This window comes from Phocoena phocoena, chromosome 8 (genome assembly GCF_963924675.1).
Source record: "Phocoena phocoena chromosome 8, mPhoPho1.1, whole genome shotgun sequence".
NCBI lineage: Eukaryota > Metazoa > Chordata > Mammalia > Artiodactyla > Phocoenidae > Phocoena > Phocoena phocoena.
This window is the reverse complement of record NC_089226.1, coordinates 61,949,941-61,961,771: the sequence shown is the minus strand read 5'-3', so window position 1 is coordinate 61,961,771 and position 11,831 is coordinate 61,949,941. Positions and strand designations below refer to the sequence as shown.

Sequence of the window (11,831 nt, the reverse complement as noted above, 5' to 3'; positions counted from 1 at the left end):
TGAAGAGTAAGAAGTGAGTGACAAGTAGAAACCAGTTAAGAAGTGCATTTTATTTATTTACTGAGACATAATTAACACATAACATTGCATAAGTCTAAGGTATACACCATGCTGATTTGATACATTTATATATTGCAATATTACCAACATAGAGTTAGCTAACACCTCTATCACATCACAAGATCATTTTTCTGATAGTTCATTATTAGTGTATAGAAAAGCATCAGATTTCTTCAAATTAATTACAGAGTTCTGTATATTAACATGCCAAAGGCTAAATGAGTGTCTTTTCGTCCCACAGCCATGGACACAGAAGAGTCTACCCCTAATGAGCTCCTGCTCAGAGACAAAAATGGGCAAGATCTCCAAGAGATGTTGAGAGAAGTAGGATTGGCAGTTGAGTACTGGTTGCCCAAGCTGCAGGAACACCTGGGTGTGACCTGTGCCCAAGCCTTACAACACCTAGAAGAAAAAGAACTCCAGAAGCTGCAATCCCAGGCACAACATCCCTGGGAGAAAAGGGCCCTGGAGAAGCTGCTTAACCTGTCATACTCAAATACTCTTTCAGAGTTACAGGAGTCTCAGGTGGAAACAATAAAGAAAAGGCAGAAGCAGGCAGAACAGGCACTGCAGGAGCTAAGAGAGATGCTGGCAGAAGGGAGGCAGCGACAGGAAGAGGCAGTGAGGAAAAAGGAAGCAGAGCTGATGCAGGCAATGGAGATCCCCAAAGAGTTCTGGCCACGTCCCGAAAAGTCCCTAAGAGACATCATGGAAAACATGCTGGGACAACTCAAACTTATGGAGGGGACACTGTCTCACAGGAAGAACCTTCCAGATAGAGAGCTGGTGCGACATGCATCTGGAGGACTAGCCCTTCAGGGAATTTACAAAACCAGTGATCAAAGGGGCCTGACAGAGAAGAAAGAGGAGCTACTCGGTGTCCCCAAGGAGTTCTCACTCCGTGGCCCTGAGCAGAGTACACGGATGGAAACAAAGGAATTTACATCTTCTCAAAAAGAATCCATGTTCATCCAGGCTGTAGAGAAGCTGGGCTTCAGTGTAACTGCCTCAGCAAAGGGTGGAGGTTGGGGATTTAGCCTGGAAGCTGCTATGAATCAGAGCAAACATTCAGAATCCAAGGAAACCCAACAGTCACATTCTAAGCACTCTTACTTCTGCTCAACCAAGTTCAGCTACATCCCACTGGCCTCCTGCCACTTTCCCACTGACCAGCTCCAGCTCTCCAAGGCTGCTCTACAGGAATTGAAATGCATTGAAGACCTTTCACGTCAGCCAGAAGACCCAGACAAACTTCCCTTGCTGAGGCGCAGGACTGAAGCCTTCTTCCACAGGTTTGGCTCTCATGCTAACCAGGGCCCTCTGCACCTGGGAGGAATCTACTGGTGGAAAGCCATTTCAGAGGGCTTCCAAAGTGAGCAGCTGGCAGAAGTGAAACAGCAAGCTGCAGAGGCCCTGGATATTTACATAAGGGGCAGCTACAGTGGCTTTGGAGTGAATGTTGCTGCAGGTGTGGATGTGTCAGACTCTCATTCAAAAACAGCCTCTCAGAGAACAACCTTTCAAAATCTCCAAACCAAAGTCCAATTATCTGTGGCCCAGACAGGTGGCCCACCAGAAGCAAATGGCCTTTCACAGTGGAAAGCTGGCCTAGTTGCCAATAATCAAACCTGGTGTGTCATTGACCGGGGAATTCAGCTGGTGCCCGTTTGGGACATCATCCTCACCAGCCACCGAAGCGATTTTAAGGATCCTCATCAGGTAGCTAACTGCCTGAAAGACAGCTACACTGCTCTGACTGGTCTTACTGCCCAGATCCAGGAGGGAGAAGAATTACTGAGTGTTGAGAAGGAGGCTAGGCTTTTCCTAGAGGATGTGAAATCCTGGGAGGTATCTGATCCTGAAGAGCAGCTTAAAAAGCTGATAAATTTCATGCAAAGATTGAGTGAAAAAATAAAAAGTTATAACACTTGGACTAATATATGCCTCACAGATAGGGGTCTGCAGAATTTTCTGTTAGACACTGTCAACTTCTGCAAAAAGTATTCCATATATGAAACTAAATTTATTAAATCTCAGTTGTGCAGCCTTTTGGATCCTCACATCTACAAAGTGACAAACTTTCCTCAGGCTCATTCCATCATGCAGTGGATATTTCAGTCAGAACCAGAGGAAGAGAATGTCAATATCACCCAATTTTCTGAATTAATTAAAATCTTTAAAAAAAACCAGAATGACCTTATGGAAGTAAAGGCCAAGTCTGAATCCACAGAATCAGTGGAGGAAGCTCAAAGCAAGGTGACTTACGAGGTCAGCTTGTCTCTTGGCTGCTTCTTGAGATACCTCCAAGAAACGGGGCAGCCAGACACACACATCTTGCTACTTTTGATTGCAGCTGGTGCAGGATATCATGCGGTAAACAATACATTTCAGTATCTCCTTGGGTGTGATGAGTTAGACTTCCTACTGGATAAAATGCAAACTGCCCTAGATAAATACCAAGAGCTCAAAAATATTTGCAACTACAAGGCTCAGGCATTCCTGGTGCTCACAGGTCTGACAGCTACACTTGGCATCAAAGTTGCTTCTCCAGAAGAGAAAACAGAACGCTTGGCATTAGTAAGACATCACATGGGACAATCTTTGTCTAAAGAAGTTGTACATGTCCTCACCAAACCTGGGGCAGATCATGATTGGGAAAACCTAGAAAAAGACTTGAGATTGCTCATTGATGGGGATTATGAGGTCACCGTCTCTTCATTGCAAATGGAGGATGTGAAAAAACAATTGCAAAGTCTTTTCCATGGAAAGAAACAGCCCCATGAACCACATGATAATGAAAGTAACAAACGGGAGGTCATTGAAAATAGAGCCTTCCTAGAAATACTCCAGCGTCTAGGCCTAGAACATTACTACCCAAAAATGATGAGCAGAGCTAACTTCCATATGATCTACAAGAATCCTGTGTACAACACCCAGCCCTGCTCTGAAAGAGAGCTTCCCTTCTATTTCCTACAGAAGCTACTGATGCTGGATTATGGGCTGAGATACCTGATCATTAAGGATGATGAATACACAGAGAAGCAAGTCTATCCAAGCACCTCAAATCAAGAAAAGGAGGCTTTTGATCCATATGAAGATCTATTTGAAGACAGTAATAGCACCACTAATCCTTCAGCAACCACTAATGCCAGGCCCTACATTCACCCTATGGATATACAGATGGCAATTCTTCACTGTGCAGATGATTTTGCCAGACAATACATTTTGGCCAAACTTTCCATTTGTCAGTTTGCCCTCCCCCTTCTCATACCTAATCCTTGCAATGCTCAAATTGAATTCTCTCTCTGGTCTCTCAGTCAAATTAGGAGGAGCTGGCAGCAAACAGGGAAATCAATAAAAGAGGAGAAGGACAATTACAAAAATCAGCAGATGTGTCATGTCTCTACCCCCATTGTGTCTTTTATTAGAGTTGGAAATGGCTTCTCTGCCTCCAAATCTCAGATCATGAACTGTCTTCTCAGTAAAAGGAAACATGATGTCTTTTTTCACCGACATTGCAAAGGGAGCAGCAAAGACTGTCTCTTGATGGGAGGTGTGGTGGAAGTTGCCTGGTTCTGTCCTGGGGGTGAAGATCAGGACAGGTTTGACAACTGCCTGACCTTCATCAATCTTCATGGAGATGCAAAGGAACATGAGAAGCAACTTGCCTTTTTGCAGGAGGTCTCTTCTCTCATTGTGGTCCTCATGTCAACTTCTGATGACAATAAAGAAACCCGAAAAATTGTCCATGACCTGTGTCAGAAATCAAAAACTTTAATCTGTTTGCTTGATGATAAAGAAAAAAACGTGGCAAATAACTCTGGCCCAAGAGTGAGAATTGGGGTCAGGAACAGAAATGAGGCAGAATTAATAGAGGAGCTCACAACTACAATCAGACGTTTGTTAGAGCTTTCTGACACTGCACTCAGCTTGGAGAACTGTGCCCAAATTGCTCGCAAGCAAGGATTGCTTATTGATGAAGACCAGAGAGAATGCAAGGAAGCCAAAGAAAAGGCAGAGATTCTAATGGCCCTACTGGGAGAAATGGAAATACCTCAGATGAAGGAAAATTTACTACCCCTTCAGGGAAAACTGTGGCAACTTTGGTGTAAAAAGGACAAAGAACTCTATCATCTGAGAGAAAAAGGGAATCGAAGCATTGAACAACACAAGAGTGAGATTGAGACAGATAAACAAATGATACGATGTCAACAGTTGAGAAAAGCCTTTCCTCTCAACGATTTAATGCATTCTGTCCTTGAAATTCTCCAAAATCATTCAGAAACTCACACCAAACTCTACTTCTTGCAATGGCTGAGTGTGTTTTTAGACAATTTGACTGCAGGACACTTGGAAAAACTAAATGAGAAGAAAAAGGCCTTGTGGTCACTGGTCCAAAAAGGAAAGCAAGAGGCACCAAAGAGCAACTCTCTGAAAGGCTTGCAAAATGAGATAGAAGTTATCTCCAGAGAGATTAGTGACTGCACCTTGGGAATTGAGCAACTTCTCAGAGAAGTTGGCCAGATCTATGAAGCTCTGGAAGAAGCTTCATCCATGAAAGATACCCTATTTCTCTCCCTTCCCCACATTGCTGCAGATCTGATGCTATCTGGTTTTCCCATTGAGCTAATGGATGGGGATGCTTGTTATGTGCCCCTGAGGTGGGTGACAGCTGTTTTTGACAAGGTCTCTGAGAAACTTGGAAACAAACGGCTCTTTGTTCTCTCTGTCCTTGGCCTGCAGAGCTCAGGGAAGTCCACCCTGCTGAATGCACTTTTTGGGCTGCAGTTCACTGTCAGTGCTGGGAGGTGTACCCGGGGGGCCTACATGCAGCTTCTGAAGGTGGAGGAGACATTCGCAAAGGAACTTGGCTTTGACTTTGTGCTTGTTGTGGACACAGAAGGACTTCGGGCCCCAGAACTCAGCAACAAGTCCCGGAATCGTGACAATGAGTTGGCAACCTTTGTCATCGGACTTGGAAACTTGACTCTGATCAATATTTTTGGGGAAAATCCATCAGAAATGCAAGATATTCTACAAATAGTTGTCCAAGCTTTTCTGAGGATGAAACAAGTAAAAATATCTCCTAGTTGCCTCTTTGTTCATCAGAATGTGGGAGAAATTACAGCTAAAGACCAAACTATGGAAGGACGAAGGCGGCTAGAGCAGAGACTGGACCAAATGGCAGCAACAGCAGCTGAAGAAGAGCAGTGCTCAGATGTAACCCGCTTTCGTGATGTCATTAAGTTTGATGTTAATACCCACGTCTACTACTTTGCTCACCTCTGGGATGGCAATCCCCCAATGGCCCCTCCCAATCCTCGTTATAGCCACAATGTCCAAGAACTGAAAAGCAGAATTCTTGTGACTGCCCAACAGGAATCTAGGGGAAGCATCATGAAGATATCAGATGTAAAATTCCGAGTTCAAGATTTGTGGAGAGCACTATTGAATGAAAACTTTATTTTCAGTTTCAGAAATACCCGAGAGGTCATGGCCATGAGCAAACTGGAAACCATGTATAACTACTGGACATGGGAGTTGAGGAGCCATGTGCTGAGCATACAGGACCAGCTGATCAACCAGATTCAGAATGAAAAAATCCAGACACTCGAAACACACACAATTGAGGCTCCAGTTACAGAGAAATATGAGGCCATCAAGCAAGAACTTGAAAAATATTTTAATGAAGACCCAGATAGTGAAGTGCTGGTACAGTGGAAAGGAAATTTTGAAAATAAGCTAATAATCCTTAAAGAGGCATTCATTTTAGACAGCCAAAGAAAAGCCAAAGAACTTCTTAGTTTTAAAAAGAATCAAGAAAAACTGCATAACAAAAAATCAGGTTATGAAAAGGAATTATTGGAAAAAAGCCGAGAGTTGGCTTTAACTGTAAAGGGCACCCAACTGAGTGAGGAAGAGCTACATGAGAAATTCAACACACTTTGGAAAAAATGGGTCTATGATTTGTCCTCAACTCACTCTCCAATCGCAGAGCCTAAAATTGAAGTGGATTCTGAAAACATCCTTTTGGATTATTTCAAAAAGGAGAAAGACAGGGCAAGCATACTGAATAAAAATTATGGAGAAAACTTTGAAATCAAATATGAAAAACATATCAAAATGAACAAGAAATATCTGAACTTAGTTACAATGACATTAGAGGTCCAGGACAAAGAGTCCATAAATATGACTACTAACCGCATTGTTTCAAAAGTTAATGAAACTATTAACAACATTTGTAGGCAAAAGCATGATTACAATCCAGCTTATTTCTATGAAATCCTGAGAATAATAGATGAGGAGGTGAAATGTGCACCCACTAAGGAAAGATACACATTTACAAGAAAATATGAAATAGACTTAGCCTTGTATTTATTCCAAAGAGCATCAATGAAGTTTCATCATATGCACAAGGAATTCAAGAGAGCAAATGATCCTGTAAACTATCTGGAAAGCAAGAAAGATGATTTCTTCATGAGTTTTAAGATCTCTTGTCAGGGAGCAACCTCAATTAAAACATTTGTTGATTTTCTGTGGCACAAACTCACCACTGCTGTCTCCAACACCATAAAGAAAAACATGGCCCGCAAAATTGCTGGGGACATGCAAGCCACCTGCTCGGCATTCAATGGAAACAGGGCTAACCTGGAGAAACACATTCTCATCTCTCTGGCAGAAGAGGAAAATTTTGATAATTGTTGGCAGTACCTTCATAATCCGGAATCATATTTTAAGAATTACATTGAAAACCACATTAAAAGATATTGTTCTGACAAAGGAAGTGAAAAAATGAAGACATTTTTAAAAATAAGTTCAGATGAAATCAAGAATGCCATCCTCTCAGCTATTCAGGCATCTACAGCAGTAGCTAAAGATAAAAGCAGCACTGTGTCTGGGTGGTTGGATTTGTTCTGTGATCACCTGGGGAGTAACTTGATCTTTCCACGAAAAGACTTGATAAGCATTGAACACCAGGAGATAAAAGATATTGACTTTCTCAAAGAAGCCATGAGTAAAGCTTTGGATCCTGAAATGAAGAGAGTAGAACAGAATGATTTGTATATGTTTGTAGAAGAAATCATTCCTGAAATCCAGAAAATGCTCACTGAACATCTCTGTGGCTGCTGGGAACAGTGTCCCTGCTGTAGAGCAATTTGTACAAACACAATCCCTATGCATGATGGAGACCACAGTGTTCCCTTCCATCGTCCACAGGCTGTCAGTGGAGGAAGGTGGTACAAAACAGACCATTTTGTCATTGATTGCTGTACCAGTTTGGTATCAAGTGATTGTGTTTTGGTTTTGGGAGATGGCAGGAAAGTCCCATATAAGAACTATCGACAGGCAGGAGGGGAATATGCCAGGTGGAGTATCACCCCAGACACATCCACCCAGCCATACTGGAAATGGTTTGTCTGCCACTTCAGATTAAAGCTACAAGAAAAATATCTCAAAAGATTTGAAGGTAAAGGTAAAATTCCTGATGCATGGGACAAAATTACGAAACAGGATGTGCTTAATGACTTGAAAAAAAATTAATACTCAATGACCACAAAACAGCCCCACTATCTGAACAAAGGAGGCACATTACCTGAGGAAGGCTAAAATATCACCCACTCATAAGGAAAACATCCCTTATATCAATTTTTTCAATTGAAACATCTAAAACTAAATCAGTTAACGGCAAGAGTTGAAGACTTGATGAGAAAGAACTTCATTTTTCTTTGCCTCAATTCCTTTTGCTTTAAAAACAGATTACTAAAATATATGAGTACATGATAAAATCAAATAAAATCCATTTAAAATACCTACTTCATATTTTAAACTATTATTCTGAATGTTATTTTTTATTTTTAAATATATAATGTTATTTAAAGTCACAAGAAAGTCATTTTCATAGAGGGAAGTTAAAATCATTGCAGACTGCCACAAATTCTATAGAATAACTACACAGTTTAACCAATATACAGTTCTTGACTGGAATCTACAAATTCTTTTCAGTTCTAAGTGTATTTTTTTTACCCTCAGAAATTTGTGAGGAAGAGTTATTAATGCTTGAATGCAAAAACATTCATGGAAAATTCATGATTCCCAATTCCCAAATATAATGCTTTTTAGGGATATCCTGTTATAGGAAATGAAAAAAAAAAACACCAGAAACTTGACCAGGATAGAGCCTGCATCAATTCTGGAAACATTATTCAAAAAATATGGAAAATAGAAGTTAAATAACTTTTTCTTATTTAACCATCATCCTCCTCTTCCCTGGTGCCTTGGCACTTGCCTGTGCATGTTTTATAAAAAAGGAAAAGAAAAAATTCACAGGAGCTTAGGTATTCAAAGCCTAGAGCTATGTACAAGTCTGAAAAGGACTGGTTAATGGAACAAGATTTATGACAAGGTAAAAAGGGCCATTTTAATCAAGGCTGTGGACAAGGTCAAATTTGATTAAGCCATGATCATTTAATCATTAATGATTAAAAAAAACTATTCCTTCAAGACTAAAATATCAAAAAATATATAGTTTTGTGTGGTGATATTTCAATAAGAGATGCTTTTTACATATTAAAAGGTAAGAAAATGCTTATCTCCAAATCAGGCACCCTTGTGACTTTTCACAGTATTTGAGCCATAGGGTCATGATCAGAAATAAAAATGAAGTACATGCTGAAGCCAACCAAAGATCTGAAAGGGGAAGGAAATCTCCCTTCTGCAAACTTTTACCTTCTAAAGCAATGACTTTTGCTAGGTTCTCAAAGCTGATGATCTGAAGGAATCCTGATGCAAAGAAAAAAGATTATTCATGCCTGACATAAGGGCATCCATTGGCTTCCATTTCAGGGTACACTGTCTACCCGTCCATAGCCAGTGAAAACAGACAGTACAAAGAGCAGTCAAAGGACTTGGATCTTCAGAGCCGGGAGACAGGAGCGTTCACTCTGCTATCTTTGTGCCCCAAGGCTTCAAGCATACTCTCAGTTTCAGGTCAAATGACCATGTTTCCAGAAGAAATCCTGGAACAGAAAAATTATATGGAAAACAGATGTTCTTGGACAGTAGGGTTTCCCTTTTGTTCTCTAAAAAAATAGCCTCACTGAGAGTTGGAACTAGTAGGATAAAGTCGAAATAGTGATAAAAACAGAACCCATGCATAATATAGCACCTGTTTCTGACATAGCTGCATCCTTGATAACTGTGCAATGTTAACATTCGCTGAATGCCTTTCATATTTGTTTAATGAATCCATTAAAACTTTTAACTAAAAAGTATTATATATCATATATTAACTTTGATTTTTCACGCCAAATTGTTGTGCATAAAAAAATAAATTTTTTGATAAATTCCTCAGGCATTTAAGTAGAGTGATTATTAAATGAAATTCAGAGGCTGCGTCAAGAACCCAAAATGGCTAGACATAAGTTGGGAATGAGAGAAGATGGCTATGTGTAAATGTGGTTTTCTATGATAGTAGTGGAGGGTAAAGTGCCATCAGCATAGGGTAAGGATTAAAGGGTCAGTGGGTTGAGGTCACTGAGGGAGATCTTAGGAACAGTGGAGTAGGGTGAATGGAGTCAGTAGGGATGAGAATCATATGGTCATCAAAAATGGGAGATGATGGGCCCAGTGTAGGTCACAGATGAGAGATGGCCAGAGTTGTAAGGTCAATAGAGGTATAGTTCACATGGTCAGTGGAACAGATCTCTCAGAGTCACTGAAAGTGGGGATCATGGAAACACAGGAATTGGGGGTCACCACATCAATAGACTTTGGGGATTTCCAGAGTAAGTTAAGCAAGAGAGGACAAGGCCTGCAGGGATGGGGCTAGGAGGGTGTTGGATTCTAAGACAAGATCAAATAACATGAATAAGAGGTGAGTTGCTTAAATGAAGCTGGAAATTTGCACTAAAAAGATTTTCACTTAGGTCTCTCTCCCTCTCTCTCTCTCTCTCTCTCTCTGAGAGAGGATATAAATACGGGAAGGTCAATTGAATAAGGTGTGTTATGGATAAAATATTTCTGTCATCCATAAATTCATATGTTGAAGCCCTAACCCCCAGTGCGATTTCAGAGGGGGCCTTGGGAGATAATTAGGGTAAGATGAGTTCATGAGGGAAGGGTCCTCATGATGAGATTAATGTCCTTATAAGAAGAGACATCAGAGATACCTCTCTCCCTCCCCAGGAGCATGAATCAAGGAAAGATCATATGAGCACACTGCAATATGTGTAATAAAGCAAGCCAGGAAGAGAGCTCTCATCAGGAACCAAATCAGCCAGCATCTTGACCTTAGATGCTCTAGAACTGGAAGAAATAAATTTCCATTGTCTAAGACACCTGGTCTGTAGTGTTTTGTTACGGCAGCCCAAGCTGACTAAAATGAGGTGTGCCTAAAAATTGGCCCCCTTAAGGTTTGGGATGCTTTTCCCTTAGACTATGGAAAAAGACATATGAAACATAAAACTTTTAATTTCTCCCCTTCCTTCAAATTTGTAATTATCTTTAATCATTCTCTTTAATCAGTCTAACCCTTCAGTAAGGTCTAAAAAAGCCATTTAGCCCTTTCTAGTAGTGCTGTGACACATAAATAGACAAAACAGAGAAGGAAAGTGTGAGCACTACCAATAATAGTATCATGATAATGACTGTACTGATATCTTTGCAATAGTAGTAACTGTGATATCTTGGGCAGTTTAACCTCTCTTTGTTCAAGTGCCCTGTCTGTAAGAGTGCATTTCTCATTCTGCTACTGGGAAGAATAAATGAATTCCTATTTAAAAAACATTTAAGACAGAAGCAAACACAGAGTACTTTATAAGTGTAAGTTATTATTATGTTATACTACCACTCCTAAGTTCCTTATTCCTTTGCATTTGAGTAGCATTTTATTAGGAACATACTGATGGGTTGAGATAGTCTCATCTGAGGTTCATCGGCAGGAATATTCAACCAGGACCCCTTGGGAAATCACAACTGAGAATACAGTAAGTTCTCAATAAATGTGGTTATAACTTATGGCTCAAAATGAATCTCGATATATTGATGTCCCACAGTACTTTATCTGTAGTCATACCTCTTTCAAAAACTAATCCATCAGTCAAAGACTTAGACAAGTCATTGTCACAATTCTTTAACAGCATAGAAGATAATATGTCTTAGGTTATTCAAAAGGTCCGAGACATGGATTCACACACAATTGATTTATTAGAAAAGCCATCCCAGTAAAAAAAGAATAAGGGTAAGCAAGAGGGGGAATGTAACTTAAGGTGAGGGAATAAATTAGTAAGTATGAAAATTTTGAGAGGTAGAAAATGTCATCTTTCAATTCTAGTTAACAACCACAAACTCGAAAATTAGACTGTTCGGTTTTGAATAGGACTTCCACCATTTAGTAGCTGTGTGACCTTGAATGACTTTCTCAACCTGTCTCTGCTTCATTTTCATCCATAAAATGGTGCCACCTCATAGAAGTGTTAAGGATTTCTTGAGATATCCTTGGCACAGCATATATAGTTCCAATAATAGTAGGTGGCGGTAGTAGTAGTAGTAGTACTAGTAGCAGCAGCAGCAAAGCAACAAGTCATGTCAAAAGAAGAAATTACTATAGTTATTAAAATTATTATCATTTCCATTACAATGAAATGTGTTTATGCCTGTACCACATTCTCAGCTGTAAATTCCTGAAAAAGAGTTCATGTCTTGTTCATCTCCATATGCTCAGCATGTAGAATGGTATTTACCCCAATGTAGGTGATGAATCATGGCTCTTA

The 11,831-nt window shown here is 40.2% G+C and overlaps 1 protein-coding gene across 1 annotated transcript; it reads left to right on the top strand.

The window, feature by feature from the left end:
- Positions 1 to 303: 303 nt before the first annotated feature.
- Positions 304 to 7,602, top strand: LOC136126956 (interferon-induced very large GTPase 1-like). The gene has a single exon (XM_065882399.1). The coding sequence runs from the start codon at positions 304 to 306 to the stop codon at positions 7,600 to 7,602; it is 7,299 nt and encodes a 2,432-aa protein (XP_065738471.1).
- The last annotated feature ends 4,229 nt before the right edge of the window (positions 7,603 to 11,831 follow it).

Coding starts and splice junctions, on each gene's coding strand:
- LOC136126956 (XM_065882399.1), top strand. CDS start 304: ATGGACACAGAAGAGTCTACCCCTAATGAGCTCCTGCTCAGAGACAAA.